Source organism: Physeter macrocephalus, chromosome 6 (assembly GCF_002837175.3).
Source record: "Physeter macrocephalus isolate SW-GA chromosome 6, ASM283717v5, whole genome shotgun sequence".
Lineage (NCBI taxonomy): Eukaryota > Metazoa > Chordata > Mammalia > Artiodactyla > Physeteridae > Physeter > Physeter macrocephalus.
Genome location: NC_041219.1, coordinates 44,486,868 through 44,510,185, shown reverse-complemented (window position 1 = coordinate 44,510,185; position 23,318 = coordinate 44,486,868). Strand labels below are relative to the sequence as shown.

General features: G+C 60.1%; 1 protein-coding gene across 1 annotated transcript in view; it reads right to left on the bottom strand.

Annotated features, from left to right (window-relative positions):
* Positions 1 to 1,277: 1,277 nt before the first annotated feature.
* The window catches only part of MGAT3 (beta-1,4-mannosyl-glycoprotein 4-beta-N-acetylglucosaminyltransferase), a 29,187-nt gene continuing 7,146 nt past the window's right edge, over positions 1,278 to 23,318 (bottom strand). The window contains exon 2 of the mRNA XM_024127428.1: positions 1,278 to 2,877. Within this exon, the coding sequence (XP_023983196.1) occupies positions 1,278 to 2,876 (1,599 nt within the window). The 5' untranslated portion in view covers position 2,877. The remainder of the gene's footprint in view (positions 2,878 to 23,318) is intronic.

Sequence of the window (23,318 nt, the reverse complement as noted above, 5' to 3'; positions counted from 1 at the left end):
TTTTAACAGGAAGGGTGTGCGCTTGCATGCCTTTTTCTGTTTCCCTCAGACATGGACGCACGTGTGATGGTGGGAGCTCGAGCAACCACTCTACCCAGAATTGGAAAGTGTGATGAAGGAAAGCAGAGCTGCCCTACGAGATCCAGACAACCTCCCCCTGGAGAGTTAAGTTAGAAACAAGCTTCTGTCTGCTTAAACCACTGTATTTGGGGGTCTCTTAATTACAGCAGCTTAGAATCTACTCTAACAATACATCCCCCTCCCCCACGAGGCAACTAAGGAATGAGATGACATACAACTGGCCTTAATGTCCCTCTTGGGCCCAGGGCAGCCTCATGGCCCCTTCCTGGCCCCTAGCCAGCCCCAAGGAGGGGCACATGGGTGACTCCACCTGAGACGGTGGAGAGCTGGGGCTGTGGGTTCCAGTGGGAAGGGGTGATGGGGGAGGAGGAGGCTCCTCTCCCAGGTCTGACTTACTAGGCTGGCTGACCGTCCCGTCCCACCCTGAGAACTGGACTCCTGGTCTTGCAAGGACTGGGTGGGCAGCCCACAAGACAGTGATATCAAAAGTAAGAAGGAATGTCAAGGCCAGGTTTGAAACCAAAAGGAAGACTTCCCAGGCTTCCCCAGGCCCCACACCTGTGTCAGGTCCGGGGGGGCTGGGGGCACAGGGCCATCCGTGCAGTGGGTCCTGTGGGGCAGGGGTGTGGAGGTCCCTGCTCCCTCTGGCCCAGCACTCCTGAGGACACTACAAAGCATCCATCGGGGCTTCCTTCCAGCTGCCACTTTTCAGACCCTCCCACCTTGGTGTCCCTTCTTCCTCCTGGGCCCAAATGCATCTATTTACAGAGCCCTGGGATCTCCCGGCATCCCCCTTTCCCACTGCAGGTCCAAAGCCCCAGGAGGCCGAATGGTGGGCTTCTCCCCGGAGGGGACCGTAGCTCCCACTTGGCTGCCCTAGGGAGTTCCTGCAGGCTGCCTTCCCCACCCTCCCCTGCTCCCAGTAACTACCATGCACTCTCCATTGGCACCTCCTGGCTGCAGCACTCTTGGAGGCGTGAGAGGGCCTGCTCTCCTCTCCTGACGAGGAAGGATGTTTTCTGAGCTCACAGGCCTGACCCTGGATTCACAAGGGCTCGAGTAGGAGAGACTCCCCCACCTATCCACTCCTGGTTCTCTTAAGAGCCACCCAGACGGCGGAAGGAGACAGGAAGGTAACAGGGGGGCAGCTGCCCACCCCGCTACCCCGGCCACCGGCCCTACAAGCTCATGCAGCCTTAGCCTTCAACCACGTCCAATTTGCTCCTGGCGGGCGGCCTTCCCTCCGGACCCTTGCTCCGCCGCCCACCCTCTGCTGTGCTCTTGTGCTCCTGGTAGGGGTTGTCCAGCAGGTAGCGGAACTGGTCGTAGTTCTTGAGCAGGTACTTAGGGGCATACATGTGTTCGCTGGGGTCGGCCGGCGGGTACTCCTGCTGCGTGCCGTCGAACCAGCCCCCTGTGCGGATCAAGCTCCGGATGTAATTGAGGTCTCGCTTGTCCTCGTAGTCACCCCAGCGGGGGAAGTCACCGTTCTGGGCCGACACCAGCTTGAAGTAGATGCCCTCGGGCGTGAAGCACCAGGAGCAGTGCCAGCCGGCGAAGTGCAGGGGGCTGCCCAGCGACCACTGCACCAGGATGTGGCCCGTGCGGTTCTCGTACTGGCGGAAGTTGGGCATGGTGTAGTACTGGCGGCGGCGCAGGCGGATGCCGTCCAGCCCGTACACCGTCTGCAGCATGTCCACCGTGCAGCCCGACACCACCTCTAGGGTGCCCGGCTGCTTCCAGAAGAAGCCGTAGAGTGACTTGCGCATGTGGAAGGCGAAGGGCTCCGTCCAGCCGTCGTAGAGCTTGAGGAAGAGCACGCCGTCGCGAGCGGGGATCTCGTCGGCGTCGTCGATGATGAAGACGTCGTCGGGCCGCAGGTTGCGCAGCCGCGACACGCCGTCCTGCGTCAGGAAGGTGCGCAGGTAGTCGTCGGCGATCCAGCCGTCCTGCCGCCCGCCCAGCGGGAAGTGGTCCAGGAAGACGTAGAGCACCTTGTGCCGGATGTACTCGAAGGTACCGTTGGTCAGCATCTCGCGGAACTTGAGCGGCCGCGGCTCCCCGTAGGCCGTGAAGTTGGACTCGCACACCACGAAGGCGTCCACCACGTCGCCCAGCTCGTGGAAGCGCACGTCCAGCAGGTCGAACTCGTGGTTGATGTTGATGGCGTTGATGACCCTCCGCGGCACCTCCCGGGGCACCAGGCGCTCCTTGGTGGGCAGGTTGGAGTACTGCACCACGGTGGGCACGCCGCAGCTGGGCCCGTGCCAGCCCGGAAGGCACACGCACTCTACCCACTTGCGCCGCGCGCGCCCCCCCGGCCGCTGCCGGCTGCTCAGCAGCTGCCGGCCCGGTCCCCGCGCCGATGCGCCTTCGCCCGCCTCTGCCTTCTCCTCCGGCCGCCCTGATGGCGGCTTCTCCAGCATCTTGGTACCTGGCTTGAAGCAGACGCCCCCGGCTTTGGTGCGGAGGAAGTACTCGGTGGTGTCCTCGGGCAGCACTAAGTCCATCCGGTGGATTTCCTCCGTGGCCTTGCTTGGCGACAGCGGCTGGAGCAGGGGCGAGTGGGAATAGAGCGGGGTACGCAGCAGGTCGGGGCTGCCCGGCTCGGGGCTGGCCTGGGGCGTGACCGGGGCATTGTTCCAGAAGAAGCTGGACACCAGGTTAGGGCTGAGGGAGGCCAGTTCTCGGGGGAAGGTGACATAGGACAGGGTCTTAAAGAAGTGCAGGAAGGAGATGAGGCACAGGCCGGCCATACAGAACATGAGAAAGAGCTTGTAGCGTCTCATCTTCATCCTGCAGGAAACAGGGAGACAGCAGATGGGTCAGGGGTCTGCAGACCCGGGCAAGGGGAGCCTGAGGCTCTTCTCCTAAGGGAGGGAACGGGGAGGGCTTTGTTGCCACCGTGTTTGTGCATGTCCTGACCAGCGCCTGCTGACCCCGCAGGAAGTCACCTCCAGGCGACTCCTCTAGAAGTCAAGCCTGTGAGTCCAACTCACTGCACCAAAGACCCCTGGAAGCCCCAGCATCAAGGAAACCCCACCAGGCTCAGGACCCCTCCAGTCCCACAACCTGTCCCCTCCAAGACCACCAGGTCACCACACATCCCCCTGGCAACCTGCTCCAGCTCCTGGCCCGCCCCACCCTGACTATACCAGCTGCATTGCTAGGCTTTGCTCCAGGAACAAAATGCATCCTGGGAAAAGCGCAACCCTGCAATGCAGAACCTGCCCCCGGGGGCTTCCAGGCCCCAAGGGAGGGGGAGAGTGGGTTGCAGGCTGCGGAGGTGGGGTCCCTTCCCTGCACCACCCAGGGTGCTTTCTCATTCTATCTGTCCATCTCTCTGTCTCTTTATCTATCTTTTTTGTGGCTATATTGACAAACCTTTTTCACTGAAAAAATTCCCAGGTCTCAAGGGAACACTTTTAATTCTAACATATTTAAAGAACAAAATTAAGTATGAGTTCCCCTTCATTACCCCATGCCAGGCAGTAGATTGATATCCAGCCATAAACAGTTCATGTGTTTGAGGTGTATCACCGGTCTTACGTGCAATTTTTCTGTTCTCAGTTTTTTATAATTATTATCATACTTGGTTGGGATGACCTACAGAGTCACAGGAGGGGCTGGGACAGAAACCGGCCTTTGGCACCTGGTGTTTTCATGTCCCCTTCCATAGAGCCCTTTGTAGGGGACGCTGTCCTTTCTGTGCCTTCCCCTTACGTCTCTGGTTCTTCCTCTGGGTCATTTGGGTGCCTTCCTGCCATACCCTCCCCTCCATATCCTAACTTAAGCAAGGCTCCTCACCATTCTGAACTTCAGTTTCTACATCTGTGAAATGGGCACAGGGTTCCTGCTGGGCAGCAGGTGCTCAATAAACTTTCGCTTCTTTCAAAGCTCGAGGCTGGAAGACTCCAACATAGATTTTCTCTAAGCTACATGGTCATAAGGTGCAAAATCATGAAATGTTGGACCCAGAACAAAACTTTAAGGACCATCTCCACCAACCCTTTCGTTCCGTGAAGGAGGCCCGCCATCCCCGGCCTCACCCTGGTGAGGAGTCCTGAGTACACACTAGTGAGGAGCAGTCGAGTCGCCGATCCCGCTGGCCAGGGCGGTACTTGTGCTCTCAGGACCCAGATGTCCCCCCTCCTCCAGTGTTTTTTTGTGTTTTTTTTGTGGTATGCGGGCCTCCCTCCGTTGCGGCCTCTCCCGTTGCGGAGCACAGGCTCCGGACGCGCAGGCCCAGCGGCCATGGCTCACGGGCCCAGCCGCTCCGCGGCACGTGGGATCCTCCCGGCCCGGGGCGCGAACCCGGTTCCCCTGCATCGGCAGGCGGACGCGCAACCACTGCGCCACCAGGGAAGCCCCCTCCTCCAGTTTAAATGCTGACCCCCTGGAGCCTGCCATCGGGGTGCCGGCACAGCTGACTACAGGAGGCAGGACAGTCGGGGGTGAGGGCCTGACCTCTGCTAAATGTCAGCTGCCCCAGGGCAGAGCGGGGACAGGTCTCCACTGGGAGGCAGGAGGGAGGGCTGCTCCTTGGCAACGTTTTGAAGTGGGTCTTCCAGGTTCCCCTCCCCACCATGGGTTCCAGCCCTGCTCTGGTAAAGCAGGACCAGGCAGGCCAGGCCGGCAGGGCAAGGGGAGGGGCAAAGGGCTGAGGCCCAATAGAGGCAGACGGATAGGAGCTCTTGCTGGGGTAGGGACTAGGCATAAGGCGACACTGCAGAAGCCTCCAGAGTGACCCACCCGAGGGCTTTTAGGACCTGGCAAGGCAGCCCCGATTCTTCCGGCGGATTCTTTTTCCCCACTTGGGGCGTGTCTCTGTGGAGCACCCCAATCCCAGCCCTTGCTGGACTGAACTGGCCGTGAGCTGTGAAGGGCAAGGCCGGGGCTGCCGCTCAGACTAAATTCCCTGGCGGCAGTGAACAAAGGCCCTAGGAAGGTAAGTGAAACTCAGGGAGGCAAGTGAACGCCCTGCTTAGAGCAAAGGGGCCCCTACGGCCCTGCTGAGGTCACACTGACCCAGCTGCCCCTTGGCTCCCTGGTCAGGTTGGCTTTCAGGATCTAGTTACACCTGGCCAGCTGTGCGCTTCAGAGGACAGACTCACCAGTGCCTGGGATTCCCCTCTCAGTCACTGGGGTCTTCAGGGTGAGGCCGTTTGACAAGGCCCCAGCCTGGCTTGCTGCCAAGAATCATGGAATCGAGTGTGTCTCCCTCATCGCTCGGGCTGCTAGGAGGCTCACAGACACACGGTGGTTGGCCCAGAGCAAGTCAGTGCCTCACAGGCCAAGCTTTCCAGGACACCTTCACACACAGCTGCCTGTGTTTTTTCAACTTATTCTTCTTGGCCCGATCCCTTTTTATCTTATCTTCAAGTATTTTGACAAGTGCTTCAGATACATTTTTCAGACTGAATGGCAGTCTAAAAGTTTCTAATAAGAAACCAAATAAATAAATAAGCGTTGGCGCCCGGGGTCTCAGGTAAGTCTCACCAACCCTGGGAGGCTGAGGACTGTGGTCTCCCCATTTTTACAGGTGGGGAAACTGAGACTCAGAAAGAGGATGAGACTTTCCCCAGAGAACCTTAAGAAGGTGACGGAACAGGACGTGAACATGAGTTCTGCTCCTGAGCCAGCCTCTCCCTCCTGACAGCTGAGACCGTAGTCCTCCCTGGAGCAGCTGGCCTGGCTGTGGGCTAAAGCCACGGAACCAAATTTGGCCCCAGCTCCGGCATTTCTACCTCCGTTATAAAGCTTCATCCAGAACCATCGCTGTGGGCTAAAGCCACGGAACCAAATTTGGCCCGAGCTCCGGCATGTCTACCTCCGTTATAACGCTTCATGGAACAGGACGTGAACATGAGTTCTGCTCCTGAGCCAGCCTCTCCCTCCTGACAGCTGAGACCGTAGTCCTCCCTGGAGCAGCTGGCCTGGCTGTGGGCTAAAGCCACGGAACCAAATTTGGCCCCAGCTCCGGCATGTCTACCTCCGTTATAACGCTTCATCCAGAACCATCAGGTGTGACGATAAAGCTGATGATCGCTGACCCTTACAGGCCAGCTACTGTCCTGAGCACAGTGCGTGTCCTCACTGAATCCCCCCAACACGCAGCAGGTACCCTCGTCCTCTCCATTATACAGACGAGGAGACCGAGGCCAGAGAGACGGTATAACTTGTTCAGTGACACACAATTAGTAAGGGTCAGACTCGATTCTGTGGGGTCAATAATGGGATTTCATCCAGTGGTAAAGCTGTCCTGGGTCCCTTCCATCTGCCAAGATCAACCCAAGTGGGGTGATGAGGGTCCCACGGACAGTACACCAGTGACCAGTGAAGACAACCCAGTGGATGGAAGAGCCACCATTGCATTTGACCCCCCGCGGGGTGTCACCCAACCCGTCTCCTCCATTCACTCAGCGACTACCTACTGAGAGCCCACTGGGTGCCAGGCACTGTGCTGGCCCTGGGGGCACAGGGTACGCGGATGACAAGAACCTCCACCCCGTGAAGCGGGCACAGGCGCGAGCAGGGCAAGGGACTGCTGCAAATCATATGGTCCGTTACACAGAGTCGTGCTCGGGAGAAAAACCAAACAGGGTAAAGGATAGGAGGGGGCGGGTTCAGTGGTCATCAGGTGGCCAGGGAGGGCCTCACTGAGAAGAGTGAGGCCAGAAGACGAGGGTGCAGGGGCAGCGGGTTCTGGGCAACAGAACAGCCGGCGCCCAGAAGGAGAGCGTCTGCCGCCCACGAGCGAGGAAGCGCACGGAGGGCAGAGCGGAGGGAGGCGCACAGGCCAGACCACACGGGGCCTGGGGCCGCGGCCGCAAGCGCGGCTTTCATGGGAGGATTCTGAGCAGAGCCTCCCGTCTGAACGGGCTCACTCGGGCTGCTTGGCTGACAGCAGACTGTTGCCTCGAGGGCAGAGCAGGGAGGGTGGCGAGGAGGACACTGCACGGTGGGCAAGAGGCGGGGCTGCAGGAAGCGGTTAGCTTCTGCTGGACTGCCGATGACCCGGCTGTGAAGTGTGAGCAAGGAGTCACATTCGGTGGCTCCAGGACCTGCAGGATGGACCAGCTTTCGACTGGGGCGGAGGCCACCCCTCAACAGCCACCATGGAGATGGTCAATGGCAGAGCTGGGGCTGGAGGCAGCTCTCTCTGCAGGGTCCTCTCCCTAAGCGCTGCCCTGCCCACTTCAAATGAGACACCAAATCGGAGAGACCAATCCACAGCCCCACCCCGGCCCCTTTCCCAGCGCTCGCCGTGCTCAGCCCATCTCCGCGGATGTCTGTCTCCCCAGCGGGACACGAGCCCCCGAGGCAGGGGCCTCCAGAGCCGCCTCCACGGCTCCCTGTCACTTGCGCGCACAGACTCTAGAATCAGACCGCCCAGCTCCAATCCTGGCTCTGCTGTTTCCTATCTGTGTGGCCTGGAGCGGGGGAATAACTTTCCTCCTTTGGCTCCTCTAGAAAGTGAGGCTCAAATACTAATCCATGTAGAGTGCCTAGCACATAGTAAGAGCCCAATAAGCTTCAGCTCTTCTTACCATTACTGTTATTCTCCCGCCTGGAAGAAGAGTAAGCAGAGACGGACTTCAGGTGGGGGGCGCAGCTGGTGCACAGGCTCGGAGCTGAGTCCCTGGCAGGGCCTGGGCCCCGGCGGGTGCTGCCTTGTTTAAGAGCAGCAAGGAGCAGAGTGGGAGCCCACGTGGAGCCCGGACAGAACCTGAGCCTGACGGGGGTGGGCTGGGAAACGAGTGACCGGCGTCCTGGGGCTCCAAGGAAAGGAGGGGAGAACTGTGAAGCTCTCTGGGGGCCTCCCTAGAAGAGCCCCCCCCCCCGCCTCACACACACAAACACACACAAACACACACACACACACACACACACACACACACACACACACACACGCTCCGTGAGTTGCTCCCAGCCCCCGGGGCCTGGGTTTCCGGCGTGAAGGTGATGGGGGATGGGCCAGGGGCTTCCTGGTAGCCAGATAATCACGGACGCAGGAGGCTGACCCAGACCCAGGATAGTGGCAGGACCAGCCCACCCTGGGCCTCCTCTTCCTGTACTGACTTGCAGCCGTGCCCATGCCCAGAAGGTTCTAGCTGGGCAGCTTTTCTTCCTTCCCTCCCTCTTGCCACTTCTCCCTTCTCCTTGTGACCTCTTTCCTTGGGCTCTGCTTGATAAGCTTATGAGGTGAGAGACGGAGCAGATAAGCCTCACCCCACGACCCAGTCACAACCTTGGGGTCCGGGCTCAGGCTGAGTCCCGTGGGGGCTCCTGGCCAGAGAGAAGACAGGTGCTCCCTGGAGGCCACAGGCTGTCACTCTGGGGCTAGCCAGGTGGGCAGCAGCCTCCCGGGTGCAGACGCACCCTGACAGCTGTCACCGGGTGACAGGAGTCTCCCGCGGAGCTCTCCGTGGTGCTGAGCTCACACGCGCTGACCAGGGTCCTAGCTCGGCCCCGGGATGTCTTTGGCCAACCTCACCCTGGCCCCTGCCAGCTTCCTCTGTGGTTCAGCAGCTTCTGTCCTAATGGCCCCTTCCCCTGTCTGCCACCCTCTGGCCCCCTTCCCCACCTGCCTTACAAGACCCTGCTGACAGCTGTGATCCCTGGTGTCCTCAGCCCTGGGAGATCCGCAGGGCACTCAACTCCTGCAACCGGGAGAAGGGGCCAGCAGTGAACACGTCCGACACCTAGTAGGTGCTCAGGGGTGCTCTTGGAATATCCATGGGGGGATCTTGGAGGTCGCACAGCCCACCCTCAGTCTCCATTCCTGGCCGGAATTGGCCCATCTACAACCCCCAACCCAAAAGTACCTTCAGATGGACCCTCACCACCACCCATCTGCTTCACAGGGCATCTTGACTTTCAGCTGAAGGCTGACTTCCAGCCCAACCCCGTTCTGCCCCATGTTACCAAAGGGCTCTGCCAGCTCCGTGTGCCAGGCCTTGCTCCTGGCCAGCTCTGTTAAAGGACTGGGCCAACTGGGGGGCTGCTTACTACTGACGGGCACCCACCACCCTGCAGGGCATTCTCAGTGACCCATCTGGCTTTCAGAACCAAGGCCAGAACTGGGAAATCTGGAGCCCCATGGAGGGTCCAGACTCCTCTCCCAAGGTTTGAAGGACCCTGGAAAAAGAATATCGCCCAAACCTTCACCCTAGGCCAGTGTCCCTGCCAGGTGCCCACCTGGCCTCTGCTTGTCCAATTCTTAGTACCGCCCATTCCAGGCCACTTGCGCTGCTAGAAATTCTTCTTTCTATTGGCCTAAATCAGCCTCCCTGGAACTTCCGCTACCACTTCTGGGTTCTTCCTCGGGGTTAAGCAGAACCAATCAGCGTCTCAGGGATCAGAAGACGGCAACCACCACCTGACTCTGAAACTAAATAAAGGTCTTTCCAACGTGAGGTTCCATAATCCCACACGGAGAAGACAGGCAGAGGAGGTGGCTACAGAATATGATAGATTCCAGAGTTCTGGCAAGATGGGAGAAACAGCTGACGCTGTGTGTATTCCTTCGTCTCTCCTTGTTTTATTCATTCCTTGGGTTCATATCCATCAGGCAGCCTCCACAAAAAACAAGCCTACACCCTGGGATCACTCTACAGCCAGCACAACATCCAGGCTGCTGGCGGACATTTACCAAGAACCTGCCGTGAGCCAGGCACTGCCGATGCAAGGGCTGGAGAGAAATCAGGGGCACATTCACGGGGCCAACCCTGAAGGAAGGTACATGTGTGTCTCCATTTTGCAGATGAGGAAATGGAGGCTTCAAGAGGCTAGCCTGGGGCTTCCCTGGTGGCGCAGTTTTTGAGAATCCGCCTGCCAATGCAGGAGACATGGGTTTGAGCCCTGGTTCAGGAAGATCCCACATGCCATGGAGCAACTAAGCCCGTGCGCCACAACTACTGAGCCTGCGCTCTAGATCTGAAACTAAATAAAGGTCTTTCCAACGTGAGGTTCCATAATCCCACACGGAGAAGACAGGCAGAGGAGGTGGCTACAGAATATGATAGATTCCAGAGTTCTGGCAAGATGGGAGAAACAGCTGACGCTGTGTGTATTCCTTCGTCTCTCCTTGTTTTATTCATTCCTTGGGTTCATATCCATCAGGCAGCCTCCACAAAAAACAAGCCTACACCCTGGGATCACTCTACAGCCAGCACAACATCCAGGCTGCTGGCGGACATTTACCAAGAACCTGCCGTGAGCCAGGCACTGCCGATGCAAGGGCTGGAGAGAAATCAGGGGCACATTCACGGGGCCAACCCTGAAGGAAGGTACATGTGTGTCTCCATTTTGCAGATGAGGAAATGGAGGCTTCAAGAGGCTAGCCTGGGGCTTCCCTGGTGGCGCAGTTTTTGAGAATCCGCCTGCCAATGCAGGAGACATGGGTTTGAGCCCTGGTTCGGGAAGATCCCACATGCCGTGGAGCAGCTAAGCCCGTGAGCCACAACTACTGAAGCCCGCGCACCTCGAGACCGTGCTCCGCGACAAGAGAAGCCACCGGAATGAGAAGCCCACACACCGCAACGAAGAGTAGCCCCCACTCGCCGCAACTAGAGAAAAGCCCGCGTGCAGCAACGAAGACCCAACACAGCCTAAATAAATAAATAAATAAATAAATAAAAGGCTAAGCTACTTGCTCAGCCAGCCAGGGCTTGTGGGAAGGAAGCAGATGGAAACTGAGACTCCCCAGGCATCCCGTACCTGCCAACAGGTAGACCTGGAGCCCAGTGGGGCTGCAGATTTGGGAGTCTAGTCCCAGGTCAAGCATGAATGTCTTGGCCAAGGGAGGGTCTGGTGTCTCATGACCCTCAGCCCCCAGGAATTCTGCTCCCCTGGCACTCCCCGGAGAGAGGGAATCGGCTCAAGGAGCCAGCCCCGGCCAAGGACTCCTCTGCCCAGGTGACCAGAATGTCCTGGCAAAACCTGCTTACCATGGGCTGGGGGTGGGGGCAGCTGCTGCCCTTCTTATCCACAGATAAGGACACCAAGGCCGAGAGAGGCGAGGCAGAGCCATACTGGGAGCCAGTTCTTGGACTAGCTGGACGGGGCACCCAGGCCACTTCCCTGGGCACAAGGGTCTGCGCCCCACTCTCTCTGCTGGCTCGGCTCCCGGGTGGGAGCCTGGCTGAAGCCTCAGTCCCATGCCCGTACTGAAGCCCACCCCCTCCCTGCTACTCCACAGCAAGCCCCTGTGCACCCTGGCCCTCTCTCTCCTTCCTCCAAACCCCTCCCCACTCCGCCTGATCGCAGCCCCTTCAGCTGCCTGAGGACTTTCCCACAGAGTGGCTAGCACGTGCCCGGGAAAGTTAGTCTCCAAGGCTGGGACCCGCCCTCGACTCCCTGGGGCTTCCTCCCCTCTTCCCACTGGTCACTGGCCCACCCGGGACATCAGCTTCTGGTCCCCAAAAGCCCATGGGCGGTGAAGATATAGAACATTTCCACCATCCCAGAATGTCCTATTGGACAGCACTGGAGGCTAAACAGATGAGTCACCCTCAGGCACCAGCCAGCGGGGTGTTTGTGTTCAGAAGCCTGCAGTGCCGTCCGGAACCGAAGTTCACAGCTGTTGTGACCCCTGCCTTGAAAGCTGCCTCCGTCTTGCCTTATTCATGTGAACTCGACGGTCACCATCCAGCACATGCTTCAATCTGTGCCAGCTGTCAGCTGGGGGTTTTACTTATACTTGACCCTCACAGCCATGTTCGGAGGTAGGAATTATTGTCCCCATTTTACAGACGAGGAAACTGAGGCTCAGAGGGTAAATCAACTTGTGGAGCATTCCTCTGCTCATCTGTGCAACCCCAGCGCTCTCCAGGGTCTGAGACCCACACAGCCTCCACTTTTAAAGGGGGCAGGGGGAGGTGACACTGGCCTGAGCCCCAGGCCACTGAAGGCTCTGAGTGGAGCAACCCCGACAGCCCGTGCCTCAGGGTGATCAATCTGTTTGCTTCCAGAGCTGTCCAACGGCACCGTCTGCAATGGTGGAAACGTCTAGGCCTGGGCCGTCCGTGCGCCGTCCCCTAGCCACGCGTGGCTACTGAGCACTTGAAATTGACAGGGGAGACTGAGGAACTAATTAGTAATTTAATTTTTAGTGTTGATAGCCACGTGTGCTAGCGGCTGCTCCACTGGACCGCCCGGGATTAGACAGACTGTGCAGGACGGAGGCAGGGAGCCGGGTCTCTGGCACCTGCCCTGTGGGAGTGGAGGAGGAGCTGAGGCGGGGAGGACACACAGCAGGACAGGTGCTGAAGTGAGGCGGCAGTGGTGAGCTGTTGCTGGGGTACCTGCTAAATCCTAGGTAACTGAGGGAGGGAGCGGGAGGAGGGCTGCAGCCCCGGGGGGCTTGGGGCCAGACATCCTGGGACCGAGGGTGGGCACCGGAGGCGGGGCCTGGGGAAAGTCTGGGAAGGAAGAAGAGCAGAAGTAGAGCCGTGGAGGACAAGCAGGCGCCGGTGGTCAGTGCGAGGCCGGGACGCACACTGCCCCAAGCCTGTGGGAGGGGCCTAGGCCTGGCTCTGCACAGAGGCCGCCTGAGGCAGTGTCCAGACCCTGCAGCCAGACGGCAGGCCTTCGCCATTTCCCTGCGCCTCGGTTTCCTCATCAGTGCAATGGGGCTATAATGGCGTCCATGCCCCAGGGCTGTGGTGAGCGGGTCCGCGTATCTAAAGTGCCTGGAACAGGAAGTGTGTGCGAAACAACAGCTGGTGAGGGGCACGTGGTGAACGTTTGTCACACGAGGAGGGAGACCAAGGCCTCTGAGGTGGAAGCAGGGACTCCTGGGTGGCTCTGGGGACAAGGAGAGGGGCTAGACGCAGAGACATACAAACACCCCACAGAAAGGGCTCTATGGGCGCTGAGAACAGGTGTTCCCATATCCGGCACCCCTCCAAGGCGCCCCAGCCCTAACCCTAACCCTAACGCCCCTCCATGTGACCGGGCACCCCTCCAAGGCGCCCCAGCCCTAACCCTAACCCTAACGCCCCTCCATGTGGCCGGGCACCCCTCCAAGGCGCCCCAGCCCTAACCCTAACGCACCTCCATGTGACCGGGCACCCCTCCAAGGCGCCCCAGCCCTAACCCTAACGCCCCTCCATGTGACCGGGCACCTCTCCAAGGTGCCCCAGCCCTAACCCTAACCCTAACGCCCCTCCATGTGACCGGGCACCCCTCCAAGGCGCCCCAGCCCTAACCCTAACCCTAACGGCCCCTCCATGTGACCGGACACCCCTCCAAGGCGCCCCAGCCCTAACCCTAACCCTAACCCCCCTCCATGTGACCGGGCACCACCAGACCGTCTCCTCCACCCCCTGCTTCTGCCCTGTCACAGCCAACCACAGCAGCAACTGGGCCGGTCCCCTGCCTCGCCAGCCTCCGCTCCCACACTGTGAATTCTCCAAGTCAGGTGGGGCCCGTGCTCCCCACGCCCAGCCCGGGGCCCTGACAGACAGACATTCAGTGAGTGTTTGGGACAAGCCATAGCGAGGAGCACTACGGCGGAATTTCAGGCACGGGGATGTGGGGGCGCTGGGCCAGGGTGGAGGGAAGCCACCCTGGGGCTGGGAGGGGGACTTTCGGGCATATGAGGACCGAGGTCGGGCCGCTGGCGCTTCTGCCCTGTCCTGGGGTGGGTGGGGAGAGCAGACTGGCTCCGGGCGTGGAGCTGGGGGTGCAGCAGGAGCCAGATGGGGGCATGAGGTCCTCACAGAGCTCAGTCCAGTGGAGGGACAGAGGACAAATGAGAGAACCGGCCAACAGAGGATGCCAGGCGTCAGGGAGGGCCTCCCGAGGAGAGGACACTTCAGCCGAGACCCAAGGTCAAGAAGGAGCCACCGCACAGAGTGGGGACAGCGGCCCAGGCATTGGGCCAAGGGCACAGAAGCCTGTGTGCTGGGAACCCCAGTGCAGCGGCAGCAAAGCAGGGGCCCCAAGTCTTGTGAGGGGGTTTAGGGCCTCGAGGAGTGGCAAGGACACTCCCCACACTTCAGGGGCTCCTTAGGCAGAAGCCCGGGCACCCCCTCTTGGTCAGCACCCTCTTGGGTCAGCAATCCTAAGGCTGCTGTGAAAGATTTTCAATCTAAAATAGAACCAGAGGATGTAAAATGGAGAGTCTCACGCATGTGCCCTCAGGGAGACAAAACTTAAAAGACCAGGAGACTTGATTTCCCGTAAATGCCGGATTTCCAGAAAACTGATAGCGATGGAATTTTCTTGGATTGGAGGGTTGATCAGAGGTTGCCTCCTATCACCCTAGGAAAGTTTTGCCAGGGGCAGAATGGAAGATGACCCGGGTCGAGTTGGTCTCACAAAGTGGACCAGATTGAGCTTTGTTTGTGTGACTAGACGGATTCTGTCTGCTCAAGAAGTTTTTAAGGCGGGTCTTTTTTTGTTTCTGATTTTAACAAACCCTCACTGAACTCTCCCCTCTACAGTCCCTGCCCTTAAACACGACCTGCCCCAAACCCTCCACAGACTCGCTCGTAGCTGGCTCCAGTTTGCTTGTCCCAAACTGTAAGTCCTCACCTCTTTGAGCTGGCCTCAGTTTACCTCTTTATTGAGGTCAACACAGCTACACCCTCTAGCTGGGCAGGGCTGGGCAGGGCTGGAGAGCAGCAAGCCCGGCACATTCCTCCCAGGAGATGGCGCCTCCATCACCACCGCCTTCTTCAGGGCAGCTGGCACTTATGAGTGCGAGTGCCCGCGGGTGCCAGGTGCTGCGTGCGCTGGCCTTACTCCATTATCCTCAAGGCAGCTGGGCAGTGAGGAGAGGGGCACAGGGGTTGAGGGACCTGCCTGAGACTCAGCAGGCCCCAGCAGGACTCACACGCACACGCCACCGCTTCGGCTTCTCATTCAGGGTTTCCCGCACAAAGTCTAGGCTGCTGCCTTGAGCCTAGCCCGGGCCAACGGCCCCTGCACGTCTGCCCCGGCCCCCAGCAGGAGCCCCTGGGCCTGCGTTTATGGGTCACAGTCCTCCCTGGCTCTGGCACGCGCCCAGACCAGCCACCAGAGCCCCGTGCCCAGGAGAGCTGCACCTTCCCCAAACCCCTCTGCCTGCAGCTTCCCTGCCCCCCGCCCCCCCTGACTCCCCCTGGAACAGTGTGAAGGTCCCCTTCCCCCGTGGCACTCTCAAGGCTGGGCTGCATTGACTTAAAACCGCATTTCACAAAACCCAGGGTTCCCTGCAAAGCTGAAGGAGCCCCAGGGCCCTTTCCCATCCCCCACCAACTCCAAAGGGAACAGATCACCCTGGACAGAGTCCCGTGTCGGGGTCTCCAGTAGCCTGAAGGGGGTCTGGTGCTCTAAAAAGTCGAGAAAACTCTGAGGCCAGGCCTGGACTTGAGGAGCTCTGGCGGCCTGAAGCTCCTTAGGAGACCTGACTCCTGCAGACCCCTGCCAGGGGTTGTCACCTGCCCATGTGTACTGCCCTCTTGCCCACACCCTCCCTCTCCTCAACTTCTATCCCCACCTTCCCCCTTCTTTTTTCCCTAGCCCTGCTGGCCTGGAGCTCAGAGACAGTGAGGGAGGGTCCCACACCGACCGCACCCACCACTCAGGGGTTTCTGTGTGCTTGCAGTTTGCCAGCTGGGCCTGGCCGTATGGCCTGGGGACACACAAACGCCCGCGCCCGTGGCCACCCCTACCAGCCTGTCACCGTACGGGGGGAAGAAGAGGGCCCACCGGAGGCCTATCCCAGACCCTCTCTCTGGCAGGTGCACTAAGTGCTTTAGCTCTAATCTGATCCTGACTTTAGCCCCCATCACCATCACAGGTGAGGAAAGGGGTTCAGAGTCTGAGGGGCCAGCCTGACTCACCCTCTAAGTGGCAGCAGAGTGCCCGACCCAGCCCCTGGGCCCTCCTGCTCCCCACCACCCCACCCTGCCTTGATCTCTGCCTGGCACCTCCCTGGAACCCCCAGGCCCACCCTCCCCTCACCTGACCCAGTACCTGCCTCGGGTCCCAGCGTGGCACGCCACAGGTAAGGCAGTGCCCCATCCCGGCGGCTGCACCGTGCTTCCTGACCCCGCTCCCGGCCTACATGGCTTGATGGCAGCTGTTTCTCCCTGGAGGCTGTCCCCCAACCCCCAAGCTGAGCTCAGGCAGAAGTTAGGTGGCTATGCGGTGAGCCAACGCTGGCCTGGCCTGACACCAGCCCTGCCCTTCGCCAGGGCCGGTTTCCTGGCTCCACCTCCTCCCATCTGGGTGGCCTCACCTCTCCGGGCCTCAGTCTCCTCATCTACGAGGTACAAACAGGTAACCGAGCGGCAGGGCAAGGCAGCCTCACCCTGCGGGAGCCGCTCCCCAAAGCCAGGAGCCGAGGAAGTGAGGGCACCCGGTGTTTCCGTGTCACAGGTGAGGGGCCTGTTGGTGCCCTGTGCTCAGTAAACCACGAGCCCAACTCCTCTTGGAGTCTCTCCCTGCTCGCTCTCTGGGCAGAAGGTCACCGTGACCCGTGCCCTGACTCCCAAGGGGCTGCTGGGCACGTCCAGCAGGACGCGGATGGGACACGGAGGTCCACGCAGAAGAGCTCGGAAGCAAACTCGCTCCACTGGTGGGACCCAGTGGCTCAAACAAAGCGGCGTCTGGGGGCGGGGAGAGGAGCTGGGGGGTCTGGGTCTGAATCCGACTCTGCCCATTAGAGAACCTGGGCCGTTCACCTGCACGGGGGCCCAGCTCTCCGGGGGTGGGAAAAGAGGCTGGCCGGGGATGAGAAATCAGAGGGCTCGGAGGAGACCCCCAAACAGCTACTGTACTGCCTGGCTCCACGTCCAAGTCCACCACTGGAAAGGCATTAGCTCTCTGGGTTAGGAATGGCCCTCTCCGGGGTCCTCCGGAGAGAGTGAAGAGTAACTCGGGTCCTGGCGCAGAAGGGCGCTGGCCGGCACAGCTGCCAGCATTCGTGCTGCTGGAGGGTAGGATGCATCAGAGGCCTTTCAACACGCTGCCCCATACCCCTGGGACTCCTCCTCCCCCACCTCACAATCCAGCTTAGCCCTCGCCTCCCAGGGGGGTGGGGCGGGGGGGCACGGCGCTGCACTGGCACCCCAACCCCAGCCTGCTCGGGAGAGAAACTTCCTGTTGGTCTGTCTGCCTGCCCTGCAGCCCCCCTGTGCCTCAGTGTCTCCCTCTGTCACATAGGGTCAGCCCCAGCCAGGAGGGTGGCTGGAGGCCCGAGTGAGGAGAGTTGAGAGGACACCCCCAAGTAGGGGGACATCCCAAGGGCCCAGGGGCTGGGTCATCTCTGCAGGGAGAGGGCTGGGAGAGGCGGGGCGGCGTGCGGCGCCAAAAGGGAGAGAAAGGAAGAAGGGAGAGGAGGCCAGGGTCCAGCCGAGGTGGGGCCTAGACAGCAGGAGGCTGCAGTAATGACTCGGGCAGACTATGACTCATTAATAGAGCTTCTGATTGAAGGACTGAGAAGAACCCGGCTTCTTCCAGTTCACGACAGTAACACGCTGCCAGTCCTTCAACGAATGTGGACGGAGCCCCGCCCCACGCTGGCCTATTGCTCACTTCCTTACGGACCCCACTGAGGCCAGTGGGGAGGAAAACCCCCAGAGACCCCTGCACCTCGGGCTTGCAGCTCCTGGCCCACCTCCCAGCCACTCAGCCTTCCAGACCCAAATGACCCGCCCTGGCCCGTCAGGAAGAGAGGGTGGCCAGAGCAGACAAGTCCCGTGGCCGAGAGCAGCCCTGCCCTGCCTCAGTCTCCACATCTGTGGAATGCACATCAGAACACCCACACCTCCCAGACTCACAGCGAGGAAAAACAAGGCCAGTCAGGCCGGGGCTGAGCAATTTCTGCCTCTACAAGAACTCATTTCTGGGCCCGGCACGAGGTGAGATGCCCCCAGCCCCATCTCTCAGGAGAGAGAGCACTCAGTGACAGAGCAATGGGGCGGCAGCTCCCTGGAATCCAAACTCCAGGGGAGCTGTACTCAAATCCGGCCCCTGCGCCTTCTCGACCCCCTGTGTCATCCCAGGCGGGTCACTCAGTATCCCTGGAGCTCGGGGTCCCCGTCTACAACGTGGGATCACGGCAGCCCCTCACCTCAGGAGAGTTAAACGGGGTAACACCCAAAGCGCCCTGACAGAGACCAGCCCTCTGATCTCCTAGGCTGAGGTTCATGCCGGCTCTCCACGGAGCCTCACCACGTGCCTGGACGGCCTGGCTGGGGTGTTGCTAGGCCTGTTGGCACCTCCCTCCAAAATGCCTCTCCTCCTCCTCCTCACTGGCTCCCCTTGCCTTTATTTATCTTCTGTCTTGAAATTCTTAATTTCTGAACAAGGGGCCCTGCGTTTTCACTTGGCACCGAGCCCCACAAATTCTGTCCCTGCAAATCCCCATCAGGCCACGTCCCTCTATTCAAACCCCTCGTCACTCTCAGAATAAAATCCAAACTCCTTTCTGCACCCACAGGCCCTGGCCATCAGGTAGGTCCCTGCATCTTTGCTGACCTCGCCTCCCTTGTCCACTTGACTCGAGCCACAGTCCCTGCCTTCCCGTCCCTTCCACACCCCAGGCTCACCTGTCTCAGGGTCCTCGCACTGGCTGTTCCCTCCGCCTGGAATGCCCTTCCCTCAGATCTCCACGTGCCAGCCGCCTGCCCAGAGGGGCCGTCCCCTCCCGGGTCATCTGTTCCACAACACTCCTCACCGCGGAAGCTATCTGTCTCCTTGTGTATGTGTTAGTGGTCTGTCTCCCCCACCCACACCCTGCTCGCTTGGAATGTCAACAACATGAGAGCAGGGTCACCATGGGCCCCAGTCATCGGTCGCTGCTGCTTCCCACCCCCTAGGACAAAGCCTGGCCCAGAGCAGGAGCTCCATAAACAGCTGTTGAAGGAGAATGGAACTCATATGAGAAGTGATGCTAGACCCCTGGTGGCAAGTGTCATCTGGTTTGGGGGCGCCTGAGGCAGCAGGCCCGCCAGTGCACACCCACACCTAGCAGGGCTCCCTCCACTGCTCCAGAGAAAGCCCCCCCAGCCCTGCTGAGATCAGCGCCGTCCTGCCCAGGCAGCCCCGGCAGTGCCAGCCCCTCCCGCCAGGCTCGCCCATCCTCCAGGGACAATGTACAAAGAGCCACTTCAGTTCGGAGCCTCAGCTCCATCTACAGCCCAGCAGGCCTGAGTGTGGGGGAAGAGAGGGGAGGGCACACCCCACCCCTCCTCTGTCCTCGTGGAGCTTTCTCTAGCACAGGCAGGATGCAGGGTGGGTGACAGAATCAAGCGATAGCTGGAGAGACTTTGTCCCATGTGCTGCCCCCTGGGGGGGCCGGGGTAGGTGAGTGCCCACGCGGGGGGCGGAGCGGTGCCCATGCCCAGGGTGGAGGCAGAGGTTGGCCCCCGTGTTCCTAGGCAGTAGGAGTGGAAGGCCTCCCACGGGCACCTCCCCACGTGTACAGGGCAGCAGGTGGTGGGTACCCCTGTGCATGTGGGAGGCCCGAGTGCCGGCTGGGTAAGGAAGAGAGAGGAGCAGAGCCAGTGGGATCTGGGCCAGGCTGCAGGGAAGGGGGGAGCCTGGGTTTCAGAGTCGCTTCCCATCATGCCCGGGGCCCTCCACTGCAAGACAGGGCTCAAGGGGCTCCCCTGGTGGCGCAGTGGTTGAGAGTCCGCCTGCCAATGCAGGGGACACGGGTTCGAGCCCCGGTCCGGGAAGATCCCACATGCCGCGGAGCGGCTGAGCCCGTGCGCCACAACTACTGAGCCCGCGTGCCACAACTAGAAGCCGGCGTGCCTAGAGCCCGTGCTCCGCAACAAGAGAAACCACCGCAATGAGAAGCCCGCGCACTGCAATGAAGACTAGCCCCCGTGGGCTTCCCTGGTGGCGAGGTGGTTGAGAGTCCGCCTGCCGATGCAGGGGACGCGGGTTCGTGCCCCGGTCCGGGAAGATCCCACATGCCGCGGAGCGGCTGGGCCCGTGAGCCATGGCCGCTGAGCCTGCGCGTCCGGAGCCTGCGCTCCGCAACGGGAGAGGCCACAACAGTGAGAGGCCCGCGTACCGCCAAAAAAAAAAAAAAAAGAGTAGCCCCCGCTCGCCGCAAACAGAGAAAGCCCGTGCGCAGCAGCAAAGACCCAACGCAGCCAAAAATCAATCAATCAATATTTTAAAGAAAAAAAAAAAAGACAGGGCGCAAAGAACTTGCCCAAACAGTTGTTCCAGCAACCTGAGCTGATAACCTGTGACCTGAGCCTGGCACCCAGGATGCTTGTACAGCTTCGGGCATTGCCAACTTTCCTCCTTCTGGAACCCGTCAGGGATGTAACCATCCACCCAGCCGCCCACGCCAGGAACCCAGGAACCACCCTAAATCCTCCCTCACTGATCCTGCAAGACTAGGCCTGTCTATTCCATGTCCTGATACCTCTCAAGCCCCACCCTTTTCCCTGTGCCACTGTTCCACACTGGTTGTGCCACCACCAACGCTCACCTGCACAACAGAAGTGGCCTTCCCAAGGGGGCTCCCAGCCAGGTGCCTGTAAGCCAAGCAAAAGCCCCATCTGACGTCGCCCCTCCTAGCTTGGAACCGGTGTCCTCAGGATAAAGTCCAGATCTTCCAGGAGGCTCGATGTTTCTGTGTAATCTTACACTCCCCCTCCCCACGCCGGTCTGGGGAGGGTTCAGCTGAACTAGATTTCCTCCGCGTCTCCCTGACTCCAGGCTATGGGAAGAGCCGAGCTGTTTCAACCCTGGCCTGACCCCACTCCCCTGGCCCCCAGCTCCAGCACAGCGCCTGACACAGAGGTTTGCTGAATGAATGAAAGACCTTCCTCCCAAATCCACACACCTGTACTTTTCAGTCAATACCGCTGGGCTCTCAGGCCTGGTCTGGGGCTTGGAAAAGTGCCTGCAGGCCCTAGTCCTCCCTGCCACGTGACCTCGGGCTCAGCACGCCCCAGTGAAGCGGCTCATCTACGTGAATCCTTTTTTTTTTTTTTTTAATAAATTTATTTATTTAGTTTTGGCTGTGTTGGGTCTTCGTTTCCGTGCGAGGGCTTGCACGGGCTTAGTTGCTCCGCGGCGTGTGGGATCGTCCCGGACCAGGGCTCGAACCCGTGTCCCTTGCATTGGCAGGCAGATTCTTTCTTTTTTTTAAATTGTATTTCTTTATTTCTTTATTTATTTTTGGCTGTGTTCGGTCTTTGTTTCTATGCGAGGGCTTTCTCTAGTTGCGGTGAGTGGGGGCCACTCTTCACCGCAGTGCGCGGGCCTCTCACTGTCGTGGCCTCTCTTGTTGCGGAGCACGGGCTCCAGACGCGCAGGCTCGGTAGCCGTGGCGCACGGGCTTAGTTGCTCCGCGGCATGTGGGATCCTCCCGGACCAGGGCTCGAACCCGTGTCCCCTGCATCGGCAGGCGGATTCTCAACCACTGCGCCACCAGGGAAGCCATCCACGTGAATTCTAAGGGTCCCTTCCAATGGGCTGGTGGTGGTGACGGGAATGGTTCCATCCTCCGAGTGCTCGGCAACATGACAGCTGATGGCTGGGAGGCAGCACGGGAAGGAAGAAGGTGGAAAACGAAGCAACGGCTTCGAGCAGGTTAGGATCCGCCCCACCATGGCTCACCGCTGTGTGCTCAGTGCCCAGAGCCAGGCCTGGCCTCCAGCAGCCGCTGCTGAATGAAGAAACGGGCTTGAACCCTGGCTCTGCCACCCATGGCTCTGTGGCCCCAAGCAAAAGTCCTACCCTCTCCCGGCCTGTCTGCTGAGCCATTAAAGGGAGGCTGGTGACACCACCTGCAGGGTCCTCGGAGGGATGTGGGGCTGCACCTGGCCCAGAGCCTGTGGCTCCTGCACCCTGGGAACCTGAGCGCCACAATTAACCTCCTGCTGGGAGTGGTTCTGACGGAGCAGGTGCACAGCTGGTTGGCCCTGCGGCTCTGGGCACCCAGTGAGCCTCCTCGAGGCTGAACAATGAGCCTTTTCTCTTTTCCCTTCCTGGTTACTCTCTGTCCGCCCCTGCCTGCGAGGGGCCATAGCTTCCTTGGGTCGGTCCCCACCAGGGACTCTCAGTCAGCCCTCACCAAATGGCAGGGGACATCACGCAGGGCTGCAGGCACTGGGCCCCGCTCCTTAATTTCATGGAAGCCACCAATCTGTTCTTGCTCCTTTAATTGCTTAGTCCTCCCCACCTGCTGGATCCACAGAGCATTCTGGAACAGGCCTGCAAGTGCTCAAACTTCCCACTGACGGTGGGGCAGGAGAGAGGGAATGAAACAGCAGTGACAGAAGCATCACCCCAGGTGAGAAGGTCATTCCAGGGGTCAGGCGGCTGGGGTCCCCGTCTCAGCAATTCTGCTAACCTCCCGGGAGACCCTGGACGCCCAGAGCAGCGCCCCCCGCCCAGGTGATACGCTTCAGCTCAGCTCATCCTCGCGAGCCCACTTCACAGATGGGGGCTGGGGCTTAGAGAGGGGACATGCCTTGTCCCAGGTCAGGTACCAGCAGGCCACGGGAAGGGCCTGGCTCAACAGAGACCTCGTGCATGCCCGCTGCTGCCCACCAAGGGGCAGGACCACCCCATCCTCTCTGGACCTCAGTTTCCCACCGACCCCTGGGGGCGCGGACTCGACCTTCCAGCTCTGACTGATATCAGTGTTCCGCGTTCCAGAAGGCCGCGTTCTAGGTTTGCTGCTCCATTTCCCCCCTCCAAGTTCCATGATCCAGTTTCTCTGTTCTGAATTGAGGGGTTCTACTTCGAGGTGCTGTGCTCTGGGGTCTGGTCCCGAGGCTCTCCTCTCATGGAGAGTTCTGCAGCCCGGGCTCTCCAGCCAACGTGCTACTTCTTCAGCGCACTGTACTCTCCTCCCTGCACTGGCAGCGGGGCTCACAGCCCACAACTCCGTGTTCCAGCCCCATCAGCCTTCAGGAGCGCTTCAGAGCAGCGAAACCAGCAAGGAGGGTCAGCTTGGGGTCCCAGGGCCATCGGGGGATTGCAGGGCACACCCACGGCTGGGCAGGAATGCCCCTCCTCACCCTTCTCCCCGTCCTTCCAGGATGCCATCCTGCCCACCCCAACCCCTGCTGGCCACCGTCCCCCCCAGTCTGCACTGGGATGGCCCGACAAGATGGGCACCTCCCAAGAGCAGAGACCTTGGGACACTCATCTTCAGGGTCATGGCCTGGCATCCCCTTGTGGGCACTCAATAAACGCTTGCTGAATGAATTAGCTAGGCACGCTCAAGACTGGCAAGGTTACACATGGGCACAGCCTAA